The sequence below is a fragment of the Equus przewalskii genome, chromosome 29, assembly GCF_037783145.1.
Source record: "Equus przewalskii isolate Varuska chromosome 29, EquPr2, whole genome shotgun sequence".
NCBI lineage: Eukaryota > Metazoa > Chordata > Mammalia > Perissodactyla > Equidae > Equus > Equus przewalskii.
This window is the reverse complement of record NC_091859.1, coordinates 35,859,692-35,887,684: the sequence shown is the minus strand read 5'-3', so window position 1 is coordinate 35,887,684 and position 27,993 is coordinate 35,859,692. Positions and strand designations below refer to the sequence as shown.

At 56.1% G+C, this 27,993-nt stretch overlaps 1 protein-coding gene across 1 annotated transcript; it reads left to right on the top strand.

Annotated features, from left to right (window-relative positions):
* The first annotated feature begins 8 nt into the window (after positions 1 to 8).
* BAIAP2L2 (BAR/IMD domain containing adaptor protein 2 like 2) lies at positions 9 to 27,575 on the top strand. The gene is made up of 14 exons (XM_070599378.1): positions 9 to 216; positions 1,363 to 1,438; positions 2,335 to 2,421; positions 2,926 to 2,987; positions 14,576 to 14,647; positions 14,875 to 14,991; positions 15,816 to 15,962; positions 22,369 to 22,521; positions 22,814 to 22,952; positions 23,116 to 23,335; positions 25,701 to 25,787; positions 26,084 to 26,291; positions 26,859 to 26,902; positions 27,075 to 27,575. The coding sequence occupies exons 1-14, from the start codon at positions 166 to 168 to the stop codon at positions 27,148 to 27,150; spliced, it is 1,539 nt and encodes a 512-aa protein (XP_070455479.1). The 5' UTR covers positions 9 to 165; the 3' UTR covers positions 27,151 to 27,575.
* The last annotated feature ends 418 nt before the right edge of the window (positions 27,576 to 27,993 follow it).

Below are 27,993 nucleotides of genomic sequence, written 5' to 3'. Positions count from 1 at the left end.
GGGCTGGTGAATAATTAAGCTGCCACCTCCTCCTCGGCCGGCCCTCCATCTCTGGGTCCCACACTGCAGCCTCCTTCACCCTGCTCCCAGAGGTGCCAACCTCCAGTGCTCCCGGCCCCGCCAGCACCACCAGCCTCCCGCTCAGCGCCCGGGTGCAGCCCGCTCATGGCCCCCGAGATGGACCAGTTCTACAGGTCCACCGTGGCCATCTACAAGGTGAGCAGTGTGCGGCCCAGAGCACGAAGGCCGGGCCTGCTCTGGAGGACAGAGGGTGAGCACGGCTGCGGCGTGTCCTGAGAAGGAAGGCCCGGAGCCAGGCTGGCTGAGCTGTGGGCGTGGGGCTGGGGCTCCCCGGGGGCAGCCAGCCAGCCCAGCCCCAGCTTGAGGCTCCCAGGGCAGGAGTTTGTCCACAGTCCTCCAGTGGGGGACAGGCCTGCTGAGATGGCACTCAGCAGGAGCCCCAACTCTCAGACGCTGGGCAGGCAGGACAAGGCCCAGGGTGGCTGTAGCTGCGAGCAGGGGGCCCGAAGAGCCATGTGGCCCAGGAGTGGGGAGTTTCTCTTCATCTCTGTCTCCCTCTCGTTTCTGAGCCTCTCACTCAGACGTCCTCTTCCCCTGCAGAGGGGTGGCCGCAGTCTCCCTAGACATTTGTGGAGCCCCTCCTGTGTGCGGGACCCTTTTACCCATAAGCCTCACAACACCCCCCTGTGGGGAAGAAAATAATCACCCCATTTGACAGATGAGAAAACCAAGGCCAGAGAGGGAGACAGCATCTTCAAGGTCACCAAGGGGGGAAGAGGGGCTGCTGGGGTTTGAACCAAGACCCAGTCTAAGTCCAAGCCCAGGGCTGTCCTCACGTCCTGGGGGCCTCCAGCTGGCCACGGCCAGGCGTGCCCAGGTGACCCAGCACAACATCACTCCCAAGGGGCTCTTCTTCGAGGAGGGCAGGACCTGCCCGCACCCCTGAGGGGACTGTCAGCAGCCCGCATGTCCAGCCCGGTGAGGCTGGGCTCGGGGCAGGGATGAGCCACCCAGCAGGGGCTGCGATAGACACAGGCTTCAACCAGTGGGAGGAGGAGAAGCTTCCGGGTGCATTGTTTTAGAAGCAAGGTCCTGCCAGGGCACCTGTGTGAGCAGGAGCTGGCCAAGGGGACCTGGCCTGGAACAGGGCCCCAGGAGATGGCCTCTGAGGCCCCCGCAGCCGAGAGCCTGGGTTCTGGGTGACTCCAGGCTTCTAGGTGGCTCCCCCTGAGTCAGGCTTCTCAGGCGGGCTGGGGACACCCTGCTGCTGAGGCCTGGTGACGTGCGTCTGTCATCATTCTTTCTTCCTCTCCCCCTGCTCCCATTGCCCTTGGGGTCCAGAGCATCATGGAGCAGTTTAACCCCGCCCTGGAGAACCTGGTGTACCTGGGCAACAACTACCTCCGGGCCTTCCATGGTGAGTGCCGGCCGTGGGAGCCCCTCCACCTGGCCCCTCAGAGCAGACAAGGCACCCCAACCCGTATTCTCTGCATCCACACCAGAAACTCCGCTCATCCTCATCCCCACACACTCCTACCCACCACCCTCACCCTCACCCCCGTGCGGCCCGAGACCCCTCACACAGCCACACGCTCCTGTGCCTGCTCCTTCAGGTGCCCCCTAGATGCTCCCAGAGAAGCAGTGCCAGGCCCCGCAGGCCTCAACCCCAACTACACACACCTCTACATGTCACCTCGATGCTGCCCAGAGAGCCCACCGCCAGCCCCAGGCCCGCCTCTGCACCCCCAGCCTCACGCCACGCTGTTCGTCCTCACCCTGACCGGCCCCCATCCACACACCTGAGCCAAACCTCACCGCTCGCTCAGGGCCCGTGCAGACCCTAGCTCGGCCCCTTCCCACAACACCCCTCCACCGGCGCTAATCACCAGGGGTGGCGAGCCCTCTATGGGATGGACAGGCCAGGGATCCCCGCCCCCAACCCCGGGAGCTGAGTGTGCCTAACCCCTCCCTGCCTTTTAGGACTTCAGAGTCAAAGCCTGCCTCCCCTACTCCAGCTCCACCCCGCGCCCTCCACCTGCGCCTCACAGCACACCTGTCCACACCCGCCTTATGGGCACACACCTGCTCAGCGCCAGGCCCCGCCCCCGCAGGGAGAGCCCACCCGAATCCTACAGCCTCCTCTCCTCTGGCCACTGCAAATGTCCACACGCACAGCCAGGGCACCCCTCCTCTCACACAGCCTCACGCCACGTCCCGCAGTGTCCCCTCCACACACTCTCTCCTGACGGAAGGAGGGGTGGGGGCAGATGGAGGAGGGGGCCGGGGCTGCACCCATCTCTCCTCCCCACGCAGCGCTGTCCGAGGCGGCCGAGGTGTACTTCAGCGCCATCCAGAAGATCGGGGAGCAGGCCCTGCAGAGCCCCACCTCACAGATCCTGGGTAAGCCGCTCCCCCTGCCACTACCTCCCCCACCTTCTTGGGCTTTGAGGGGCACTCCTCCTAGCCTCGCCTCCACCCCAGGCTGCCTCCTGCGTCCACGTACCAGGCCCCTCTGCCTGTCTCCCTGGTGCCTCTCCTCATGCCCGGGGCCTGTCTTGCCCACCATCCTGGGGGCCCAGAGGGGGCTCCTTTTAGGTTCTTACCTTTCCAGGAAGTGCGCCCCGCTCCCCTCCCCCACCCCCGACATCCCCCCAAGACACAGGCCTTCAGCCCAAGGCCCAGAGGCCAGACTCTTGTTCTGGAGCCCAAGCCCCTCCCCACCACTCCCCACACGGCTGTTCCAGGGCTGGGACAAGCGCTCCCAGAGTCCCGGAGCCCTGTGGGAAATCCCTGGACCTTGGTCCCGAGATCCAGGTTTGAGCAGCCCCTCTGGCAGCTTCTCTGGGGGAAGAAGGCAGGTGGGGCAGGCACCCCCACCGCAGCCACGGCTCTCTGTGCCTCCAGGTGAGATCTTGGTGCAGATGTCCGACACCCAGCGACACTTGAACTCCGACCTGGAGGTGGTGGTGAGTGTCAGACTCTGTGTTCGGAGGGGTCACTCAGGAGAATGGGCTGTGTCCCAAGGAGGAGGAGAGCCCACCCCCCCATCGTTTCTCAGGGAGGCCTTCCTGGTCCCTTAGTGACATGACAGTGACTGCCCTTGTGGGCACCTGCCAGAGCCAGGCTCTGCTGGGCACATGTACCCGCAACGTTCTGTTCCAGCCTCCAGCGCCCCTGGGAGGCGGCTGCCATTTCTATCTCCATTTCACAGAGAAGGAAACTGAGTCTCAGAGATCTAGTCACTCGCCCAAGACACCAAAGCGAGTGGAGGAGCTAGGAAGAGAAAGGACCGTAGTCAGGCGCATCAGGTCCAAGTCCCTATGCCCCGTCAGCCTCCTGGCCCCGCCCTCCACTCTCCCAGGGAGCAGCGGGGATCTGACCTTGTCACACCCATGGGAAAAATCCTTCCACGCCCCTGCCGGCCGCAGCGCTAAACCCAGGCTCCTCCGCCAGCATTCCCGGCCCTGCCGACTCAGCAGCCTCGGTGTGGCGCCAGCCCAGCCAGCCAGCCGAGCTGCCCGCGCAGACCCGGCCGGGTTCCAGCCCCGCGCTGCTGTCATGCTGCCCTCGCAGCCTAGAACCACGCCCCAGCCCCGCGTCCAGCACAGTCGCCCCTCCTCCATGAAGCCCCCCCCGATCCCTATGGGGTTCGGTCACACCTCCCTGTGGACTCCACAGACATTCTGCTCGTTCTTGGCACATGGCAGTTCAGAGAGTGAGCTCTGCCGCCAGAGGTCCTGTGTTCAGAGCCCAGCTCCACCAGTTACTGGCTTTGTGACCTTGCACAAGCTCTTTAACCTCTCTGTGCCTTCGAGTATCTGTCTGTGAAATGGAGACAATCATAATAACTGCCCTGTAGGGTTCTTGTGAGGATTAAGTGCATTCACAAAGATACACTGTTTACCTGGCCCCCGTAGCCCTCCGCGTATCTGAGCGATGCGAATTAGAAGTAGAACCGACTTCCTTGTCTGTATCTCTGCTGAGACTCGGAGCTCCGAAGGGCTGCGACGGGGTCTTCTTTCTGTAGCTCCAGGGCCTGGGGCGGGCATGGCACTGTGGAAGGAGAGAATGAGTTTGAAAAGGGAGGGGGCTTGGCCAGATGGAGAGGAGAGTGGGCGTTCCGTGGGGGTCCTGTGGGCCGAGTGTGTGCGGAGTGTGGCATGGAGCGGACGTGGGCCAGAGTTGGGGAGCTGGAGCAGAGGGGGAGAAGCAGGGGGGCCCGGTTGGGGGGGGGGGCACTTTGGAAGGTTGCAAAAGAAATTTCAACTAATTGTGACAGTGGCTGGATCTCAAACGTGTGTGTAGGGGAACCCCTGGAAGTCAGGGTGCTCTTTGGGGACACCATAAAATACTCATCAGTTTGGGTGCCATGTCGAAATGGGGAACAATTTGACCAGCAGAACATGTGCGTCCACCTACACACGATAAAACCTCGCCCCTGGGCCTGTCTCCTGGACACTCTGAGCCCAGCACTAAGCCTGTGCCTCCTCCTGGACCCCAGGCAGGGGGTTAGGGAGCACAGCACACGCTGTCAGCCTGTGACTTCCTGTCCGGGTGTTTGATGGCTCTCCATGTCACCTGTGGCACACCTGGGCTGGACAGGGGTGAGTGCCACCCAGGCCTGCTCTGTAAGGGGAGCTGCCCTCTCTGGGCACCGGTGTCTTGGCTGTGACAACCAGGCTGGGCCCTTGGCCAGGGCTGTCCTGGCCGAACACACCAGAGGCCACCTCCCCCTCGGGCTCATTCATTCAACAGCTATTTACTGCCATGTGCCTGGCGCTACTGGTGGCACTGGGGACACAGCAGAGAAAATCCCTGCCTTCCCAAAGAGGGAGCCAGACAAAGCCCAGGATAAATCGTGAGCACGCATGTGACAAGTCGCATGCAAAGTATGCTGCAGAGAAAGATAGAGAAGGAGGGGACAGGAAGTGTTGGAGGGACACAGTTTGTAACAGATGCTCAAGGAAAACACCACTAGGGAGGTGACATTGAGAGAAGGCCTGAGGGACGTGAGAGAGTGAGCCAGGAAGACTCACCTGGAACAGAGTTCTGGGCAGAGGAACAGCACGTGGAGAGGCTGGAGGAGCTGAGGCCGCGAGGGTGAGTGTGGAGGAGGCGATCGGCCTGGTCGGGGCGACTCTGGCCACTCGTCCGTGAAAGGGGCACATTACAGGCCGTTGAGGAAAAGAATGACAGGATCTGAGGTTTTTTTAAAAAAACCACCTTTTTTATTGTAAACTAAAACAGATACTGAAAATCTCACTGAGCAAATTGGAGCTTATTGAATCACTTCATTATAAGGCAAACCACCCTTGAAACTGCCGCCCGGGTCAAGAACTTTGCCAGCCTCGCCAGAGGCTCCTCCATGTGCCCCCTCAAAGTCACAGCCCCTCCCTCCAAAAGGGACCCCTGCTCCGAGGCCTCCTTCTGTGCCTTCGTGGTCGAGCACCCACACTTGTGTCCCCAGACACTAGGGTTTGGTCTTACTCTCTCTCTCTTTTTTTTTTTCCTATGTCTGAGGCTCTTAATCTGCTGGTTCCGCTCTATCCTTTTCTTTTCCATACATCAAAGGCCCTGGGGCCTTTTGACAGCTTGGTTTTCCCAGAGTCTGTGGGGTGCTGATGGCACACTCCTGGTGCAGTTCAGCTTGTTCCCCTGTCCTCTGGATCCAGAGGCCTGATCAGACTCAGCTTCCATCCCCTTGGAAGGACTAGAGAGGTGCTCGGTCCTTCCACCGGGAGATGCGCCGTGGCTGTTGCCATGTGACATTAACAGCAGTGGAGGCTCAGTGTGTCTAGATCCATTCACACGCACACTTGTTTTGGTTGTTAGCGCCAGTCGAGTTGATTCTGGCTCCCGGCAAGCCTGTGGACAGCAGTGCAGACCCCTGCCCTGTATTTTGGCACCATCTTACCTTCTGCCGCTGTATCAGACAATGCTCTGTTGCTATTCATATGGTTTTCATGGCCAATTTTTTTGGAAGTGGCAGGCCAGGTCCTTCTTCCTCATCTGTCTTCGTCTAGAAGCTCTGCTGAAACCTGTCCACCATGGGTCACCCTGCGGGTGTTTGAAATCCCACTGGCATAGCTTTCGGCATCACAGCAACACGCAGCTGCCACAGTATGACAACCGACAGACGGGTCGTGTGGTTCCCTGACCGGAAATGAACCCGGCCGCAGCGGTGAGAGCTCCGAATCTGAACCGCTCGACACCAGGGCCGGCTGTCCCTACACTGGGAGTTCCAGACTGCTGCTGTCCCAGCGCTCTTTCGTGTGTTAACTGGAGTGTTTCCGCCAGGGTAGCTTGTCCTCATCTGCTCGTTGTTTCACACGGGAAAGGCAGATAGAGGGTTCTTTGTTCCCTTTGCTTATCCTGTCTTCCTCTGAAGGTGATCAATTAGCTTTATTTTTCACTATCACCATTGTTGTAGTATGGCTTAGTATCTTCAGTATCACAGATTTCCATATACTCGATGTGTTTCAATCATTTGCAATTGTTATCTCTATTCAAAGTTGAAGATGTCCTCTCTTTGGCCAGTAGAAGCCTTTTCAGTCTGGCTCCTGGGGCCTCTTGGCGTGACCCTCATGGTTTGACGGCTTCCTTGTTACCTAGTCTGACAAAACGTTCCAGCCTCATCTGGAACCTTTTCTGCTCTACACATGGAATCAGCCATCTCCCCACGAAACCCTGTCGGTATTTTCTGTGTTTAGTGGGAAGTGGTATTTCAAGACCATAATCTGGGCACTTGGGGTGTTCACTGCTGCAGGGTCGACCGCCGTTCCCAGGCCTTTTCGGTGGCCAGCGCTGCACATGCACACATATGGACGTATAGTACAGATGCGCGTACACACATAGATGCATGCATAGGTACACACCATGTACATGCAGACAGTGTATATACTTAAAGGTAAAATACTTCACAAGTTCATGCCCATACTTCCAGTTCAGACTCGGCACTGCACGATTTTTCCTTAGCCTCTTCCATACCCCAGATTCTTCTTTGTTCCACATCAAGAATCCTGATTCTCAAGGATGCAGAGAATGAAAGAATTGGAATAGCCCATAATTACCCCTTTGCTTTCTCTCCCGTACGTAGGCAACAGTCTCTGAACAACATTACTAATTCTACCCCCACCGATGTGGTTTCTACAAAATGAGTTTTGTGTTTGCTTTCCTCATTCTCCTGCACTTTTAAAGTAGCTGGCTGTGTCTGCTTTGTCAGAGCACAGAGCTGTCACACACCTTACCCGCCCTGCTTCAGCCTCCCTGACCTTTGTTTACACACATTTACGTGTGTAAGGTGCACCATCAGTCCTTCCGTCAATGTCCCACTGGTCCTTTTGGTCATCTGAAACTCGTTCTCAACAGGCCGCACAGGACAGGCTCATGTGAACAACCGTCTCTGGGTTCTGACTTGGCGATAATAGTTTCTCTCTTCATACTTGAAAGTCAGTTTTGCTGGATATAAAATCCTTGACTCACATTTTCCTTCCTTCCTTCCTTCCCTCTTTCCTTCCTTCTCTCTCTCTCTGTTTCTCTCTTTCTTTCTTTCATTTCTGAGTGTCTTAAATATATTTTTCTTCTGACGTAAAACATTGGACATTGCTATTGAAAAGCCTGATTATCTATTATTTTCCATTGTAAATCACTTAGGTTTTTTGCCTAGATGCCCAAAAGACTTCTTTTCTTTTTCTTAAGCCTAGTAATTTTTCTAGAATGTGTCTTGATGTGGGTCAGTCTGAGCCAATATTCTCAGTTGTGTGGTGTCCTCTTTCAATACGTAGTTTCAAATCATTGTTTTAGTTTCAGGAAAAGTTATCTTGAATTAAAGTTTCTAGAATTTTTTTTGTTACCGTTCTTGGCATTTTTTCTCCAGGGGCTCCCATTATCTGTATATTAGATCTTCATAGCCTGTCTTTAATATCTGTCTCTTCTTCTTGGATGTTTTTACTTTTGTCTTCACTTTTTTTTTCCTCTACTTTCAAACATTATGGTTTAATATCTGGAGTGAGAGTGGAGTCCACAGCCCTATGGTGAGAACAGGAGCCCTATCATGGAGATACATATATATCAGCTTTACTGACATATAATTCACATGCTGTGAAATTCACCTTTTTAAATTGTACAGTTCAGAGGATTTTAGTATATTCACAGACTTTTGAAACTATCCCCACTATCTAGTTGTAAAATATTTTCATCACCCCCCCGAAAATACTCTATACCCATTCATTAGCAGTCATTCCCCATTTCTTTGTTTCTTTCCCTTTTTTTTCCCAAAGATTGGCACCTGCAGGGGCCGGCCCGGTGGTGCAGTAGTTAAGTGTGCATGTTCTGCTTCGGCAGCCCGGGGTTCGCCGGTTCAGATCCCAGGTGTGGACATGGTGCCGCTTGGCAAGCCATGCGGTGGCAGGCATCCCACATAGAAAGTAGAGGAAGATGGGCACAGATGTTAGCTCAGGGCCAGTCTTCCTCAGCAAAAAGAGGAGGATTGGCAGCAGATGTTAGCTCAGGGCTAATCTTCCTCAAAAAAAAAAAAATACACTGGCACCTGCACTAACAACTGTTGCCAATCTTCTTTTTTTTCCTGCTTTTTCTCCCCAAATCACCCTAGTACATAGTTGCATGTTTTTTAGTTGTGGGTCCTAGTTGTGGCATGTGGGACGCCACCTCAGCATGGCCTGATAAGCAGTGCCCTATCTGCGCCCAGGATCTGAACTGGTGAAACCCTGGGCCGCCACAGCGGAGCGCACCAACTTAACCACTCGGCCACGGGGCCGGCCCCCCTGTTTCTTTTTTATTTTAACTAGTTTCTTCCTTTTTATTTTATATTTCTCTTAAGATATTATTTGTTGTCTTTACTCTCTTGTATTCCTTATAGTTTGGCCTTTATTATTAAACTTATGTTTGTCATTTTAAATTTCTAATTCTTTCCTGAATTCTGTCACCTCATTTCTGAATTTTTCTAATTCACAGTCACGTTGTTTCTTTCCTGCTTGTATCGTTTTCTTAGCATCTTTCAGTTCACATTTAAACTGTAGATTACAGTTTCCTTCTGTTTTGTGTCCCCATCTTTCTGGTGTGCTTTCCTTGTAGGAATGTTATTTTGTTCTTTATTTTCTTTTTTCTCATAAGGATTTTCTATTGGACTTAACTTCAAAGGTTTTCTGTTGCCCATTTTTATGTGAATTAGTTTTTATCAAGGTAAAATTTACATGCAATAAAACACCCAGTTCTTAGGTGCTGAGTTTTTTGACACTTGTCTACACTGCAGCCACCACGCTAAACAAGATTTAGAACGTCTCCATCAGCCCAGAAAGTTCCCTTGGGTCCCTTTCCAGTCAGTCTCGCCCCTAGAGGCAGCCACTTTCTGATTTCTATCTAAGAGATTAATCTTGCCTGTTCTAGAACTCCGTCTGAATGGAGTTGTACAATATGTATTCCTCGGTGTCCTGCGTCCGTGACTCAGCATAACATCTGCGCGATGAACTCACGCTGTTGTGTGTATCGACGCCTTGTTCCATCTGATTGCCCAGCATTCCCCTGGATGAACAGGCCACAAGTGGTTTATCCATTTCGCTGTTGACGGTCATTTGGATTGTCTCCATTTGGGGGCAGTTATGAGCAGGGCTGCTGTGAGCATTCTTGTGCAAGTCTTTGTGTGGATATGTGTTTCCATTTCTCTTGGGTAAACACCTAGGAGTGGAATTTACGGTCTTACGGTTGATATATCTTTCACTTTATAAGAAACTGCCAAGGAGTTCCCCAAAGTTCTCGAGCTAGCCTGCACTCCTGCTAGCAATGTGTGAAGGCTGCTGTTGCCCTGCATCCTTGCCAACGTCCGATGTTGTCAGTCTTTTTTATTCTAGCCGTTCTAGTGGGTGTGGAATGGTACCTCACCGCCGCTTTATTTTGCATATCCTGATGACTAAAGACTTTCAACGGGCTTATGGGACATTTGTATATCTTCTTCCGTAAGGTGTTTGTTTAGTCTTTTGCCTATTTTATATCAGGTTACACCTATTATTGACTTATAGGAGCTCTGTAGATAGCCAAGATGTGAGTCCTTTGTCAGATATATGTACACTGAATGTTTTTTCGTAATCTTTAGCTTGTCTATTCATTCATTTAATAATGTCTTTGATGAGCAGAAATTTTAAATTTTTATGAAGCCCAATTTGGCTATTTCACTTTATTTTTTCTTTCATTTTACAAAAGGTGGAATCTGTTTAAACTCAATAAACTACCTTACAATTCATGGGGCTAATGCTATAACAACAAGAAAAGCCAAAAGGGCGCCTGTGGGTTCTGCCTCTGCTAATTTAGAAATTTAAAAAAATGGTTTGTGCTTGAGTCCTACGCAGGAAACCTTTGCCTACCCCGATGGCAAAGATATTCTCTTAAGTTTTCTTGTAGAAGCTCCATGCTCTGGGTTTTACATTTTTTCTATGATCCATCTCAAGTTTACATTTGTGTGTGAAGTGAGAGGGGGTCAGGGTTCATTTTCCCCTATGCAGACACTAGGTGTTCCAGCACCATTCAGAAAAGATTTCTCTTTCCCCATTGAATTGACTTGGTGTCTTGGTCAAAAATTGATTTGTCATATAGGTGTGGGTCTATTTCTGAATAGGCCCACTTTCAGAACTTTGTGTTCTGTTCCATTGATATATTTGTCTATCCTTACGCCGATACCACACTATTAATTATTGTAGCTTTATGGTAAGTCTTGCAATCAAGTAGTCTAAGAATCTTGTTCTTCTTTTTGAACGTTGTTTTGCCCTTTCAAGATCCTTTGCATTTCTGTATAAATTATAGGATCGGCTTGTCAATTTCTTCAAGAAAGCCTGCTGGAATTTTGATAGGGATTGCATTCATCTCTAAATCAGTGATCATCTTGACAAGACTGAATCTTCTCATCCATGAACATGGTATATCTCCCCAGTAGTTTATTTCTCAGGGCAGTGTTTCATCATCTTCAGTGTAGCAGTCTTACACGTCCTTTGGTAGATTTACTCCCAGGTATTTGAATTTTTGAAGCTATTATAAATGGCATTTTTCATTTCATTTTTCAGTTGTTCACTGCTTGCCTTGTATTTTAGTAGAATTGTACTGAGAACAAAGTACCAGGCGTGGTGGGAAAGAGCAGGAGCAGAAGACCAGTCAGGAGGCTGTCGTGGTGATCTAGGGGAGGCATGACGTGGCCTGGGAGAGCGTGGCTGCAGTGTGGTGTTGAGAAGAGAGCAGATTGAAGGCAGTGCCAATAGGATTTTCTGATGTGTTGGATGTCAGTTGCCAAAGACAGAGGGAAGTCAAGGTAATGCCAAGGTTTTAGCCTGACCAACTGGAAAGGTGGAGCTGCCATGAGTTGAAGTGGGAAGAATTGAGTGTGGAGAAGTTTGGGTGGAGGGGAGAGATCGGGGCTCAGTTTAGGACGCGGTAAGTTTGAGATGCTGATTAGAAAACCAACAGAGATGTGGAATCATCAGTTGTACGTATGAGACTAGAGTTTGCGGGCGGGGTCTCAGCTGGGATATGCTCCTGGGCGTCGTCAGCTTATGGACTTCGTGGGCTCACCAGGGGAGTGGGTGTAGATAGAGAAGGGAAGAGGTCCAAGGCCTGACCCTGGGCAACACACCCTTAGGGGATCAAGGAGATGAGGGGGAATCAGGAGAGGACAGAGAGGAGGCAGCCAAGGGGTGCGAGGAAAACCAGGAGAGGGTGGTCGCCTGGACGCTGAGGGAGGAAGGTGTCTCAGGAGGAGGGAGTGGTCACCCGTGTCCGATGGTGGAGACGGGACGAATCGGATGACTCCTGAGAATTGACTTAGCAATGTGGCATCTCAGTGATTTTGACAAAAACTCTTGTTGGCGTGATGGGGTAATGGCCTGACTCAAGGTGGTTCAAGAGCAAATGGGAGGAGCTGGGGTCAGCCCACAGAGACAGTTCTTTCAAGAGGGTTTCCCTGTATAGATGGCAAAAGAATTTCTCGAGAGTTCCTGGAATAACTCAATCCGTAGAGTTTGCAGCGCATGTTCTCAACAGTGGGTCTGCCCTCAGCTTCTGCATGAGGCCCTACAGGACCCTAGTGAAGCGCGTGCCCCGGAAGGGGGAGCAGGGGACGGCCGCCTCCGTCCTGACCTGCTGGGAGCTCCTCAGCCTGCCCCAGGGCTGGGGACTTCCTTGTTTCAGAAGCCACCTGCTAATTATAGACAGTCCTCTGGCTCCCTTACAGCAGGAGCTCAAAGGTCACTTAAGTATCAACCATCTTAGTGGACCCATTTCTTCAGGAGCTTGATGCAGACTTTCCATGAACCTGGGGGTGCCTGGGCCCCGTCTGACTGGGGCATCCCGGGTCTGTGTCCTCTGCCCCGTCGGCAATCACAGCCTCACCGTGGTGACGGGCAGAACTGTGATCCAGCCGTCCCACTCTAACAGACATTCCCACGGTGGGACTCAGTTCGTCCTCCACTGGAAGAAGGAGTGATGGCTTACGCCCTGGAAGGTGTTTGTTCATAAGCGAGGTTTCCTAGGCCAGAGGAGTGGGAGTGGGGAAACAGGATTAGGGGGAAGGGGAGAGCCCCCAACTCATCAGTATTCTAAGAACATTTTGAAAGAGTTCCTGTGCCCAGGCCTCCCTGGGGAGAGCACTCCCAGGGCTCTCAGCTGGGCAGGTGGCCCTGCCTCCCAGGCGCTCCTGCGTGACAGCCCCACTTCCTCCTGCATGGCAGCTCTGCGGTAATTAAGGCGTAGCCGGCATGTCCGTTCTGTTGGTTTTACGCATTTGAAGTATTTCCTGCGGCCTTTGATGTGGTCCGAGTTGGTCTCCCCGGGTACCATTTGGCATCTTCATCAGTGCTCTGGGTGCAGAGTGGCCTGGCTGCTGAGGGTCTGCCCCAGGCCCGCATCTCCCAGAAGCCCTGTTGTGGATATTGCGCGATTTTGCAGGAGGTGGGGATTCTCAAGAACTCATGTTTTGTGTTCCAGCAGAAATCTTGGACCATCTCTTCGATGGGAGGCAGGGCCAGGAGGGGGGAGGCAAGTGCGCCAGGAGGCCCTCACCGGGAGGTCCCGCGGGTGCAGGTGGGGAAGGCTCGCTCCTCACTTCCCGGATCCAGCAGAAAAGGGCCTCGTCCGGCAGGAACTCAGACTCATGCGTGCACGCACACACACACATACTCTCACACTCACACACTCACACTGACAGCCACAGCTCAGGGGTTCAAGTCCCAAGGAGGCCACACTCAAGCTCCCTTATAGACTGGCAGTTACCAAGTTTTCAGAAACGAGGGTGGGAGAAAAACTTAAAATTTAGAACTTTTATAATTTATGGTTTTTCCTGCATCCTGGGAGGAGATCCTCAGCATTCCTTCTCTGGGCAATGCCCTACCCCAAGGACAGAGCTCCCGCAGCTCAGCGTGGGGCCCCTGAGGCAGGAGGCAGGAGCCGGCGGGGCCCCTGAGGCAGGAGGCAGGAGCCGCTGAGCAGGGGCGGCCAGGGAAGGGCTGTGTGACAGCAGGCCGAGGGGCGGTGGGAGGGGCCCCAGAGGAGGCGGTGGCAGCCGGATGGGAGACGCTCCTCTTTGCTCCTGTGCGGCCTGAACCCAAGGGCACAGAGTGCAGCCCGGAGGATTTAGGTCCGATACCCCAACAGTGCAGAGTGACCCAGAGGATGCTGACAGGGCTCAAGGGGGACGTGCGGGTGACCACCGGGCCCACAGAATCAATTCTGTGGGTTTATAGGGCTGGACCTTAGAGTGCATCTGGCCAAGCCTTTCCTATTACAGATGGGGAAACTGAGGCTCAGAGAGGGGCAGCAACTTGTCCAAAGTTACAGAGCAAATTGGAGGCAGCACTGGAACTACTAGAATGAAGCTCTTCTGAGCCTGAGCTCCGGCCTCCTGGTCACCTAAGTGCTCAGCCGCCTCCTTCCTGTCTGTCATGGGAACCCGCCACCCCCCAGCTAAGGCCTCAACAGTTCTGAGCGCTTTCGCTGGGCCAGGCCCTGCCCACAGTGCCGGGGACACAGAGACGGGTCAGACTTGGTTCACGCCCACAGTGGCTCACTGCTTGTCCCAAGGGGCTACGCCCAGGGGCCCGGCAAGAAGTCCTGTCCTGTGGCTGGAGGAGTGAACAACAAACGAGCAAAGGTCTACACACTCCAGAAGCAAATTGAGAGAGCAATGGCCTCTGCCGGGGGCAGCAGAAAGGCCTCCCAGCAGAGGGAGCAGGGAAGCTGGTGTTTGGAGATGGGTAGGGAACTCCAGGCAGAGGGAAAGGCATCATGAGAGCACAGACTGAGGCTAAGAACCAGAAGACGTGGACACTTTTATCAAGGGTGCGTTTCAAGCCAGATACTGCACTAAATGTTTCACATGTCTGACTGTTTAGTCCTCCCTCCAACCAAGGGCTCTCATTATGCCCATTTCTCTGACGACTAGGCAGGGGCCTGGTGTGTTAGGAACGCGGTGGGCAATGGATCTGAGTAGGCCGTACAAGCGATCTTAGGGCCTGGGAATGATAAGGCCGCCCTGATCATCCCCATCCTGCACTCCACACAGGTGCAGACATTCCATGGAGACCTGCTGCAGCACATGGAGAAGAACACCAAGTTGGACATGCAATTCATCAAAGTGAGTCTGGCCATCCCACCTTGGGCCCCTGCCCATCACAGGCAGGACTGCCTCTCCCATCTGACAGACGGACACCCTGAGGCCTGCACTGCACATTGACTGGCCCCACGTTATACACATTGCCAGCTGAACACCCTGCCCCCTGCCCCTGTCCCGTGCTCTGACCCATGGGCTGGGTGTCTTGAGCTCTCTGACATGAGGTCTCCATGCTCTCTCGACACCCCAAGGACAGCCGCCAGCACTATGAGATTGAGTACCGCCACCGAGCCGCCAACCTGGAGAAGTGCATGTCCGAGCTGTGGCACATGGAGCGCAAGAGGGACAAGAATGCACGGGAGATGAAGGTACAAGGGCTGGGGGCAAGGCTCTGGGGGGACCCCCTGACACCCTCCTGAGCTCCCCGGCCAGCGCCGGCCCAACTCCAGGAGTGGGGCTCACCCCACCCTCTGTGGGGAGCGCAGCTGGAGAGGTCAGGCCGCCCCTGGTGGGGGGTGCATCCCTGGCCCTCAGGAACACGTTCAGAACTGCTCCTCGCCTGTCACTCCCTGGCCCTCCCCAGGTCCCCCGGGCCTCCCCCCTTCTGCTGAGAAAACCTGAGGCCATCCGTCATCATGCTGCTCCTGGTCACGATGGCACCGGTGTAATCCACCAGCAGCCCCAGCATCCTCTCCCTCCCTCCTGCCCCGGCAGTGGAGTCCTGCTCCCGCTAAGGCCAGCCCTCCTCCCGAGCTCAGCACTCCATCCCTGGCCCCTTCTCCTTTCCTGTCTCCTCTAATAAACTCCTCTCTCTCCTCTTCAGAATCTTTTCTTCCAAGCAGGGGGTGATTAATCAGCTTATTCACATTTCCATTCAACCAACCAACCTCCCTGGGCCCCACCTCTGTGCTCAGCCCTGTGCTGGGTGCTGGGGGTGGAAGGATGGCTCAGACACTGGTCCTGCCTGTGAGAAGTGCCCAGGCTGGGAGCACGTACGGCCCCGGCTCCTGAGGATGAGGATGCCCCTGAGAGGGAGGCCTGAGAGCTAGGATGGGCTGGGTGCTCAGGGGAGGCCTCCAGGAGGAGGCGGCTGGCTCAGACAGGACAGGGAGGCCCCAGACAGGTGGCACTTTTCGTGGGGGGGATGAGGCACTCACCCCCTGCCTGCAGCCAGAGTCCCCTCTCCCCTCAGGAGAGCGTGAACCGGCTGCACGCGCAGATGCAGGCCTTCGTGTCCGAGAGTCAGCGGGCCGCAGAGCTGGAGGAGAAGCGGCGCTACCGGTTCCTGGCGGAGAAGCACCTGCTGCTTTCCAACACCTTCCTGCAGTTTTTCGGCCGGGTGAGCCGGGCAGGGGGGCGGGGGCAGCGACGGAGCGCCGCCGGCTGTGTCTCTGCGAGCTGGCCGCACCGCCTTTCCCTCCTTCCTTCCTCTCTGGCCATAGTTATTTTATTTATTTGCTCTCTCCATCTGTTTCTGTGTTTATGTGTATCATCGAATATTCAGTCATTTATTCATTCATGATTTTGTTTAGTCTCACATTCATTCACTAATTCATGCATTTATTCATTCACGTGTGAACCATTTATTCTTTCATTCCTGGACGCATATACTCACCATTCACAAGTTCATTAATTCATGGGTTTATTCAGTTATTGTGTATTAATTTTATCATATTATTTAAATCCTCTATGCTCTTGCTTTGTTCTATCTGCTGGATCAATCAGGTTCTTTCATTTCTCATTGGGTTTCAAATGGATTTTGCTTTCTATGTTTGGCTGCCATGTTGTTTATTGCTGTTGGGTTTATGAGTATTACACCTTCTCTGTAAGTATTGCCATTTATAACGTCTCTCATAACCCAATCTGATGCTTTAAGTTCCGCTTTGTCTAAGGTTAATATTTGCTCTTCCTACTTTCTTCTCTTATCTTTTTGGTGTTTTTTTTTTTTTTGAGGAAGATTAGCCCTGAGCTAACATCTGCTGCCAATCCTCCTCTTTTTGCTGAGGAAGGCTGACCCTGAGCTAACATCCGTGCCCATCTTCCTCTACTTTATATGTGGGACGCCTACCACAGCATGGCTTGCCAAGCGGTGCCATGTCTGCACCCGGGATCTGAACCGGCGAACCCCGGGCCGCGGAAGCAGAAAGTGCGCACCTAACCGCTGTGCCACCGGGCGGGCCCCTCTTATCTCTTTGTTTTAAGTGTGTTTTCTGTTACTAAGACGTAGCTCAGTTTTGACTTTTGACCGTCTCACAGGCTCTGTCTTCTAATAGAGGAATTCAGTCCATTCCCGTTTAACCTACCGGCTAATATACCTCTTTTGTCCTTTCTGGGTAACTTGAGTTAACTGTATTTACTGTGTCATTTCCTCTTTTTCTCCATTCTTGTTCTGGTCAGTTTGGCTGAGTTACTGTACATCCCCTCTTCTCCTTTGTTCATGTGGGAATCCTGCTGTTCCTTTCCTCTGTACTCGTCTGACGTCACTTTGTGACCTTCATAATCACATATTCATCTATTATCTTTCCCAAAAAATGCTGGCACCCCAACAGTACTCGATCCATTGCTCCCCCCGCCCCAGAAGATGAGACCTTGAGACCTTTCCTGCGCTCCCCGCTACTCTAAGATGAGACTTCTGGAACGTTTTTACTCCTCCCCTCAGCCTCCCCGACCCCCACCTCTTGGTTTTGCCAACAAACTTCGGGACTTTTAGTTCCAGACCCTCACTGGCCATTTCCTTGCGTCATGACCTGTCTACTTCAAGAACCTTTACTTAGGGGCCGGCCCGGTTGCGCATCGGTTAAGTGTGCACATTCCGCTTTGGCGGCCCGGGGTTTGCCCCTTCGGACCCCAGGTGTGGACATGGCACCGTTTGGCATGCTATGCTGTGGCAGGCGTCCCACATATAAAGTAGAGGAAGATGGGCATGGATGTTAGCTCAGGGCCAGTCTTCCTCAGCAAAAAGAGGAGGATTTGCAGCAGATGTTAGCTCAGGGCTAATCTTCCTAAAAAAAAAAAAAAAAAAAAAACGAAGCAGCAGCTTTACTTAGATTATGCATATCACCATTGCCCAGGGCACTGTCAGCATCCATGAGAACCTCACGTGCGTGTGGCCGGGACCCTGCTCGCACTGCTCGCACTCCTTCCTCTCTCCCACAGTCTTGAGCTTTCTGCTTTGATTAACCGGTGTGGCTAGAGAACTTTCAGGAGTATTTTCGGCAGATACGCCCTCTGAATCCTTGCCCATCCGCCAGTGTCTCCCTTTCCCCCTGACTGGTGAGTGACAGTGGCCGAAGGACCCCAGAGCTGCAGGCTTTCTCCCTCGTGGTCCCAGACGGAGCTCTCCTGTTTTCTCGCTCTGTGTTGCAGACACTGAGCTGGGTGCTGGTCTGGCTCCCTTCCCTTTTAAGTAACTGGCTCTTTCTCTATGGGTGCTGGGAGGTTTTCTTTGAGTCCTTGGGGCTCAGGTACTGTCTGGGCACCGCCCAGATGCGGGCCTGTCGGCGCCCCTTCAGTCACGATCTCCCGCCTTTCTTCAGGCTGGGGGAGCTGCTTCCTCTTCTGTTTCGTTATCGTCTCTCCTTTCTCATTCCTTTTTCTCCTTCTGGAACTCCAATCATTTGGGCCTCCGCGTCTTTGCCTTCTCCTTCACCGTGTCTCTCTCATTTATTCTTGCTCTGTATTTTGAGATATTTCTCCCCCTTGACCTGTCAGGCCACGGTGCTTTTCTCAACAGGACTGTTCTCTTTCCGTTCATCTGTTCAGTTTTAAATCTTACATTTGCACTTCACTGGAGCGAGAGGGTCTGTGGACGCCCAAGTGTTCTTATCAAGTCCTGGTTAAGCTTATCTCCCCTTCTCTCAGCTGCCTGGGTGGTCTGCTGGGTTCCCTCCCTGACCGCTGGGTCCTCGAGGTACCTTGTTTCTTTCATTTGCCTCTTCATGGTCCTGTTCCCACTCTGAATTGAGCTGACCTGCAAGGGCTCAGGCAGAGGTGCTGGCAAACGTTGGGGGGTGGGGGAGTGGAGCAAGCTCTACCCTAGTGGGGCCCTACTCTGCCCCGGGTCTTCCTGTTACAAGCATCAGCTCTCACTCAGCCTCAGGGATGGGGATTCATTCAATCTACTCATGTGGAGAAACCACTGCAGACAGGGCTGCTAGGGAAGGTTGTGCAGGTTGTGCACTGCACAAGGGTGCCTGGTTGAGAGTAGGGGCTGTGCTGTGCTCTCTAGGCTGAACACACTGGTGCAGGCTGTGTTTGCCTAGAGAAAGGAGCATCTTTTTCTTTGCATAAAGAGGCCGTTTTCTCACCAAATGTGTGCCCACCAGGCTCTATCCATCCAGAGGGGACACCTGTTTATAAATTATGCAGAGGTACCTTATGGGCTAGCAGCAGCCCAAGCCTATGGACCCCTGGAACTCAGGAAAGACAGCAGTTATTCCCAGACCACACTCCAGAGAGACACTCGACGCTGCCTTGCCAGGTGTATCTGTGGGCTACACTGCCCAGGACTCCAGTCCTGGTCCTTGCCCGGCGGCCCCTCCAGCCAGCAGTGCTCAGCGTTCTGTCCTGCTCTCCTCTGTAAAGGGCCCACAGGGACCAAGGACCCACACTGCCCTCCTGGCTTGCAGACTTGCCCACCTGCCTGCCTGTCCCAGCTGTGACCCCTCTGGGTAGGAGGCTGACGGCATTTGCAGGAGGAGGAGGGGCCAGGGACACGGGGACACCGTCTTCCCACCACGCCCTCATAAATCGAAGACTTTGCCCCTGCGTTCTTCCAACACCATTCATTCATTCACTCATTTCTTCAACAAACACTGTTTGAGCCCAGAGGGCGCGGCAGGCCCTGGCTCTACTTCATGTATGAGAGACAGCGGGTCCCCAACCCAGCCAGCCAGCCTCTCTCTCCTGAGGCCACACGCGGGCTCCTCCCCCCGCCTCAGTCTCCTGGCTCTTTCCATTACTTTCTATTTCTTTCTAGTCTTATTTACTTCCCCAACCACTGTGTCCTGGCTGTGAATTCTAGCAAATGATTTCCTTTCCTTTCTCGGAGCCTCACTTTCTCACCTGGCAAAGGAGGGAAATGACCCCCACCTCACATGATGGAGCCGGCAGTGGGTTCAGCCTGGCCCTGCTCTCTCCCCAAGAGGCGCAAACCAAAGCTGCCATCCAGGAGGCGTGTCCCTGGCGGTCAGCTGCCCCCAGCCGCGCGCCTCCGCCTCCTGCACCCCTGGCCCTCCCCACCCTAGTCCTCACCCCGCAGGCCCCTCCCCGAGTCTCTATCTGAAGCCAGGGACCCCCTGGTGCTGAGCAGAGGTGGGAGATCCAGTGACCGACCTCAGCGGACATTCCCCCAGTGTCACGGCCACCCCAGCCCCAGGCCCCCGCCTCCCCCTCCTCTCTCCCACTGCCTGAGCCTCCAGGGAGGGATTCCTGCTGCCTCCTCTTTTAAGCAGTTTTTTGGAGCCACAATTCAAGTTACCGAAAGGAGCCCTCTCTTGGTGATGAGTTGCAAATATTTCCCCGATTTGTCATTCATCCTTTGACTTTGCTCATAGTCAGTCTTGCCGTGTAAAAAAGAAATTATTTTTACTTAGTCAAATTTATCAGTCTTTTCTTTTATAGATGATGGGGTTAGTATCAAACTTAGATTGGCTTTTCCACTCCATAAATGTTTTCAAATTCTCCCACGGTCTCCTCCTGGGTTTGAAACCCATTCGTGTTTCTTCCCAACCACTGGCTAAAGCGCCGGGAGGCAGGGCCGGGGGAGCCAGTGAAGCTGAGTGCTGTCCAGGCTGGGGCTCGGCGCCTCGGCCATCACTCCCAGAGCCCCCAGGCACCCCGGCAGGTGCGCACCACTGAATGTTCTCGAACTGGACAAAACCCCCTTTTAAAGTATAGTGTGCGGAACCTAATGCTCTCGCTTTGCTCCTGCCTCTGAACGAAATGCATAGAGACCTTTGTCTTCGTGCTGTTTCACTAAGTAATTATGCAAGGAAACAGAGGAGCGTCCACCTAGTGACCAGCTGGACTAGGTGCTCCTGTGACGTGAGGCCCTCACCTTTCTGTCATTGCCGCCTGAGGTGGCCGTGAGGTCTTCAGCAGCTAGGCCAGACCGAAGGGAGAAATCATGGAAAGACTAGCACAGGCCACTCCACTGCTTCCTGGATGTGAGACCTTGAGCCAGTCATTAACTCTCTGACCCTCGGCATCTTCTTCTATAAAACAGAGATAATAGTTGCACCCACCTCCTGGGGCTATCGCGAGAATCAAGTAAGATAATAGCGGTAAAGCCTTTAACACCGGGCCTGGCACAGAGTGAACGCTCAGCCAGGGGAAGCTTGGATCATTCCTAAGGCCACAGTCTCGAGCTGGGCCTCGGGGGCGGGCTGTTTCAATGGAAAAGGAGCGAGCTGTACGCTGGAGTGCACAGGCTTGGACTGTACCTGGGATTGAATTCGTACAGGTGGCTGAGTGACAACACAGAGAGGCCGTGCCATTGAGAGACGTTTTATTGCAGACTACAGCCCCCAAGAGAAGGGGTCACTCCGTGCCACACAGCACCAGGGCTGGGTCAGGAGGCAGCAGGAGGCCCAGGACCATTGCACGGTTTCCACGGGAAGGAACGGGCAAAGCGGGGCAGGGCGTTTAAGTGAGTTTAGGATTGGAGGGTTTGAATAATTCCAGCGGGCTCTCTGCTGCGTGTTCTCTGCACATGTGTGACCTGGCTCCGGGGTGATTTATGGTAGGGGAAAGACTAAATAAAGGAGGTGGTGGGGGATATGGGTTTGGATTGGCTGGTTTGCACTTGAAAGGTGTGCCCACAGGCCAGTTGGTTACTATCTCTAAGAACTATCCAGCCCCGAGAGGGGCAGTCTCTCCTGGAGTAGCAAAGCAAAGTAGCAGCATAAAATACAGAAAATTTAAAACATCATTAATACACACAGCAGCTCTAACATTTAAAGCCCTCCCCTCCCCAAGTTCTTATGGACTCTGTGGTCAGCTGCTGAGTTTCCTGTCCTTGAAAGTATTCAAGTAGAGTTTGATGCCCGTGTAGTGGGGATACTACAAAAGGAGTGCTTATAGAGACTACAGGAATGGACTGGAAAAACTGTATTCAAAAGGCCTCTTTTAGAAAACTACTCAAACTGGCTTAAACAGAAAAGGTATTTATTACTTTAGTTACTGGGAAGGATTTCAGGTATAGCTGGATCCAGGGGCACACAAGGTGTCATCAGAAATTTGCTACTGTCTGTTGCTTAGTTGTAGTTTTCTGTGTTGGCTTCCTCTACCTATTTAGCAAACCCTGTGAGGGGAAAAAATATGCTTTTCCAGATTTTTCCAGGGTAAGTACTGGGATTAGGTTCTTCAGCCCCAGTTTTTGGGTAAGTGCCCTGCCTGAGTCCACCACTGGAGCCAGGAGGATGGAGCAACCTGAGTGGCCAGGCCTGGGTTCTAGTCCTCCCCCTGTATTCGGCAGTGGCAGAGCCTTCAAAGCGCACAGACTGAGAGAGGGGGCAGGGGAAGCTCCTGAAGGAAAACTGAGGGCCTTGGACAAAAGCGGGGGAGGGGTGGGCGGTGGGCGAACCCAAAGCGACACCATAGAGATCTTCGGCTCCTTCCGGCTAGAAAATGGTCATCCTCAGCTTGCAGGGCCCGAGTTTCCAGGTCGGGGGCGCCACTTTTGAGTCCCCAGGATTCCAGGGGCTGCTCAGATCTGGCTGACGCCTGTGTCCCCACCCGGCCAGGCCCGGGGGATGCTGCAGAACCGCGTGCTGCTGTGGAAGGAGCAGTCGGAGGCCAGCCGCAGCCCGTCGCGCGCCCACTCCCCGGGCCTGCTGGGCCCCGTGCTGGGGCCGCCCTACCCCTCGGGCCGCCTGACGCCCACCCGCCTGGACATGGTGAGGCCCTGGGCGCCCCCGCCGCCGTTCGCGCCCCCGCCGCCCCCGGCACCCTCCGCGGGGCCCTGGGGCCTGCGGCCCTGCGCCTGGAGCCTCCTGCCCCCCGGGGTCCCGTTCTACGTGGCGCCCCCGGGCCGGCCCTTCCGTCCCGGCGCGGCCTCGGCGCCCCCGTGGTGGCTCGGCCGCAGGCCCGCGAACCCCTACGCCAACGCCTGGGACTGGGGGTGGGGGCAGGACTAGGGCGCCGCCCCCCCTCCCCGCCCCACCCTCCCCTGCCCGTCTCCCCTCGCAGCCCCCGAGGCCTCTGGGAGAGTTCGGCTCCCCCCGCAGCCGGCACGGCTCCGGCTCCTACGGCCCCGAGCCCACTGACGCGAGGTCCGCGTCCCAGCTGGAGCCAGATCGCCGGTCCCTGCCCCGGACGCCGTCTGCCTGTGAGTGCCGCCGACCCCCGCAGCGCAGAGCGAGGCCGGGGACCCAGGCCGGGGACCCGGGGACAGGGAGGAGGGCCTGAGGTTGCGCTGCAGCAGGAGGGATGGAGAGTAGACGCGAGGGCGAACTTCCCGCCCACGTGCGCCGCGCCCTCCCGCCCCGCAGCCTCGCTCTACGCCGGCAGCGCCCAGCCCTCGCGCTCCAACTCCTTCGGCGAGCGCCCGGGCGGCGGCGGCGGGGGCGCCAGGAAGGTCCGCGCCCTCGTCTCCCACTCGGAGGGCGCCAACCACACGCTGCTGCGCTTCTCGGCCGGAGACGTCGTGGAGGTGCTGGTGCCCCAGGCCAAGAACGGCTGGCTCTACGGCAAGCTGGAGGGCTCGTCCACGTGAGTGCGCGCCCGGGGCCCAGCGGGTGGAGGGGGACCCGGAGGCCTGGGCTCCAGCTCTGACTGGGGCTTCTCCCGCTCCCCTGGGGCCTCAGACGACTCTCCCGTCCGCCTGCCCCCTCCGCCCCCACCCCGGTTTCCTCGTCCCTTCCGCGGGGGTAGGAAGGGCCTCCTTTCCGAGTTCAGGCTGGTGGCCCTGCAGAGTGTGGTAGACGAGGGGGACGGGAAGGCGCGAACATTACAGAAACCCTGCTGCTTGCACACCTACTGTGCGCCTGACACTGAGCGGGGAGGGAGCTTCCCCTCAGGACCCTGAGAGAGGCAGCCCAGCTCCGATGGAAGGGAGGGTCTCGGACGGGCCCCCCAGCCAGGCGCAGAGGCGGTGCTGGGACCTGCGGGCTGAGTGTGCGCACCTCCTTGCGGTCATGCGCAGTGGAAGTCCTTGAAGAACCCGAACCCGGGCTGTTTCTAGCCAGGAGCGGGAGGGGGTGATAGGGAGGTACCCCATGGTGGCCCCGCGCCTGGAGAGCAGGGGGTGGCAGCCAAGAAAGGGAGTGTGCAGGGATCGCTCTTTCTGCTGGAGGAAATGGGCGAGGTGGGAGCTTGCTGGAGCCAGGCAGTGTCCCCCACAGGGCTTTACGGGCGGGGGACTGTGTGGTGCCCACTCCCGCTCACGCTCAGGGAGAAGGAAGGAAGGAAGGACACGAATAGGGGCAAGAATGAATGGGTGCATAGATGGAGGAGTCAGCGGGTGCATGCGAGGGCGCCTGCGAGGGTGGTCGTGTGGGTAAGTGGGTGGGGGACAGGCAGAGGATGGGTGAGCCAGTGGTCCTAGGGGCAGGTGGATGTATGCTGTGTGAGTGGATGGGTAGATGGGTGGGTAGGTGGGGGCATGGGAGGATGCCCGGATGTGGGGTGCGTGCGTAGACTGATGGGTGATTGGAGAAGTATGTGGGTAGGCTGATGCAGGGGCAGGCAGGCAGGTGGGCAAGTGCCGATGGGAGGGTTAGTGGGTTGGTTGTCCACTGGTGGTTGCCCATGTGGATCATGGATGCGATGATGTGTGGATAGACGGGTGGGTGGCAGGTAACTACAGTCATGTGCCGCATAACGACATTTCAGTCAACGACGGACTGCATATGCCACAGTGGTCCCGTAAGGTTAGTACCATGGAGCCTAGGTGTGTAGTATGCTACACCATCCAGGTTTGTGTAAGTGCACTCGAGGATGTTTGCACACCACCACAATCACGTAGCAGCACATTTCTCAGAACGTGTCCCCGTCGTTAAGCGACTCATGACTGTCCATGGATCAGAATGGAAGGGCGGGCCGGTAGGTAGACGGGTTCCTGAGAACACGAATGGCGAAACGGCCTGCTGTGCAGTCCCAGAGGGCAGCGGGGGTGCCGCCCTGAGAGTCCCCGCCACAGGGCCGGAGCCCCCTTCCTGGGGACCCAATTCTGAAACCACCTAGATGGGTGCTCTCAAACCGCGTTCCTGGGATGTCCGCGTTCTTTCCGTGACTCGTAGGTTAGGGAAAACGATGGCAAGTTTTACCGTCAGTCGGCACTTGATGGTGAAAACAGAACTGAGAGGTAGTGAAATGGTTTTATGCTCAGTGTGAGTTGCAGTAGCTTCCGGTCACCTTTAGGTGAGAACGCTGTTGATGGGCTGCTGGAGAACTTTTCCAGTTGTTCTGCGGGAATCTGATGGATTCCGTGGAGTCTGAAAAGGCTCAGCAACGTGGACCACTGCCCCCACCCCGCTGCTCTGCAGTACAGTAACGGCCTCGAGCCAGGCAAAGGCGCCCAGAGCAGGGGGCCTGGGCTCACGGGAACCAGAGCACCTAGGGCGGAGGGAAGCGGTGGGCCGAGGAGGAAAGCGCTGGGTTGGGAGGCAGGCACCCTGGGCTCGGTGCCCCTTCCTCTGGGCTCCTCTAGTTGTCTGTGGTCCCCCGCCCCTTCCCCTTGGCTGTCGCCCTTGTGAGCATCTGCTTGCAGGTCTACCTCCTTGCCAGGCGGGGAGCCTCCGGGAGGAGGAACCGTGTCTGGCTTTCTGGGGGCCCTCCCGTGGTTGGTGCTCAAGGAGTAGAGAATGCAGCCGGTCACCACATGTCCTTGGACACATTGCTCTCCACTTCCTCCTCTCTACGGTGCCCCACCCCCTGGTGGGACATGAGGCTGGAGAGGTGGCCTTGAATGTTGGGAAAGACCTCCTTCCAGGGATCAGATGAGTTACTCCTGGCAAAGCCGAGAGCGAGGCCGGCACACAGCAGTGCCCAGCGACGGTTTGCTGCTCTTAGGGGAGTTATTCTGACCACTGTTGTTGGGCCTTTTGCTTATGGGACCCTCGGTTCCGCCCCGCAGGAGCGGCTGGTTCCCCGAGGCCTATGTGAAGCCTTTGGAGGAGATGCCCATGAACCCCCTGAACCCTATGAATGAGCTACCTGCCAGGTACCTGGGTGGGCAGGGGTGGGGACTTCAGTGGGGGGTGGCCACACCCAGCAGGGGGCAGCTGTGAGTTGCCGTCCTGAGCCCCCTTCTGCCCCTCGAGACAGGGCAGCAGCATCGCTCCATGTGAAGCCGGTGTCCGTCCCTCTGCCCCTGGCAGCACTGCCTTAAGCCAGCAGTCTCCTGCACGCAGCGGCAGGGCAGGACGCTGTAGGATGCCCAGGAGCCCAGCACACAGGGTCGGGGGCAGCAGGGCCTGCCCCCGACCCCCTCCCCTCCCCACCTTTCTCTGGACTCAGGTCCTACCCGCTCCGGGGCAGCCACAGCCTTGATGACCTCCTGGACCGGCCGGGCAACTCCACAGCGTCCTCTGAGCACTGGGATGGCCAGTCCCGCTCCCGAACCCCGAGCCGGGTCCCGAGCCGCGCCCCCAGCCCTGCACCCACACCCTTGCCTGGGAGCCGCCGAAGCAGCATGGGCAACATGGGGGTGACCAGTGACGTCAAGGTGAGCCCCTCCCCCCAGCCTGTCCTCAACCCTGGGGTTGTCCAGTGGGCAGGGGTGCTGGAGACCAGGTAACCGTCCCTGCTCTGCCACGGGCTGTGTGGCAGGGGACCCTCCCGCCCTGGCCTGTCTGCCTGTCTGTGCAGGGATGCGGGGGACGGGCTTCTGAGTCTGGGGTGGTGGGTGAGGGAAAGCATTCCTCTCGGGGACTGGAGCTCCGGGTGGACCTGCCCCCTACCCTAGAGAGGCCAGGCCCAGGGTCCTGGATCAGAGCCTGGGCTGGGGCTGGCCTGGGCAGGACAGGGGTGGGGCGGGGAGAGCTCGTCCCATGGGTCACCCCGGTCTTGTCCTGCGGGTGGTGGTCAGCCCCGGGAGATGGTGCTCTGGTCCAGAGGCTTCTCAGGTCGGAAACCCACCCCATTCTGGGCTTCGGAATGCTGGGGCCTCATTTTCCAGCACTTCGGGGCCTCTGGTCCAGTCCTCTGTCCTCCTGGAGTGGGGGGAGGGAGGGCAGGGGCTCGCTTGTCCCTCTCCCCATCAAACCCAGGCCTTCCTCCATCCCCACTGCAGAAACTTACATCCTGGGAGCAGCCGCCCCCAGAGCTCTTCCCTCGGTGAGTCCTCAGGCAGGGGTCAGAGGGGACCGGCTCAGTGGAGGGCTGTGGGGGGTATAAGCTCGGGGCCAGTGGAGCTGACCCAGTGGGGGCAGGACGTAGGGGTGGGCACCTGGCTCAGGTGCCCGGCTGCCTTCCCTGGACCCCTCTCACCCCACCTCTCCCCCTCCAGGGGCACGAACCCCTTTGCCACCGTAAAGCTGCGTCCCACCGTCACCAATGACCGTTCAGCACCGCTCATCCGCTGAGGCACCTTCCTCTGTCAGGGGTCTGAGGTCGTCCCCCCGCACACCTGCCCAGGGGCTGCCCAGAGCTGGCGGCGGCAGCAGCAGCAGCAGCAGCAGCAGCAGCAGTGGGTCCAAGAGGCCGGGGGCCCTGATACGGGGGGTGGCTGCCTTTCCCCAGCCGCACCCCCAGCCTGAGCAGCTCCGAGGGCACTGGCCTGGGGTCTGGGGCCTTCAAACAAAGCAGGCGGAACTGGGCGACAGAACCATTTCTTCCCCTCCAGAGGCCCCAGGACTCTTCCTGGGGGGCCTGGCTCATGCCCCCCAACCTCCTTCCTCCTCTGCCCCAGTGGGGAGGAGCCCCTTGCTCATCCCCTCCCTTCCCCACACATGTCCCTCTGTTTCACTTTTGTAAACGGTGAGGAATAAAGCAAGTGGACATGGCAGCAGGACCGGTGGTGTCTGATTTGGGGGACAGGGCGGGGGGTTGGGGATGGCGACCTCCCCTGGAGGATGGAGTCCAGGAGGCCCTGAAGGTCCCTGGCTGTTCCCTGTGAGGGCTTGCTCATCCCCAGCCCCGCAGGTCCCTCATTTTAAGGGAGTCCTTGGGTCTGCCCTGAATCCTTCAACCTGTCTTCCCCCATGGCTGGCCCAGTCTCATTTCAGCAGGGGGTCACCCAGGAAACAGTGGCCTCTCCAGAGGAGGAAGGGGGGCAGTAGCTGAGGTCTGGGACCACCGGCAAGTCGCCCTCAGGCGGCCTGGGACACAGCCACCTTTGTTCTGGCCCCTCACTGCCCCCTCAGTCCCAGGCTATCCGGCTGGATTAGCCTTATCCAGGGGAAAGCCACCGAGGCCCCTGCTGGAAT

Excerpts from the sequence above, each read along its gene's own strand:
- BAIAP2L2 (XM_070599378.1), top strand. The coding sequence starts at position 166 with ATGGCCCCCGAGATGGACCAGTTCTACAGGTCCACCGTGGCCATCTAC. Across the intron at positions 1,439-2,334 it reads CTACCTCCGGGCCTTCCATG|CGCTGTCCGAGGCGGCCGAG; the intron begins GTGAGTGCCGGC and ends CTCCCCACGCAG. Across the intron at positions 15,963-22,368 it reads TCCTGCAGTTTTTCGGCCGG|GCCCGGGGGATGCTGCAGAA; the intron begins GTGAGCCGGGCA and ends CCACCCGGCCAG.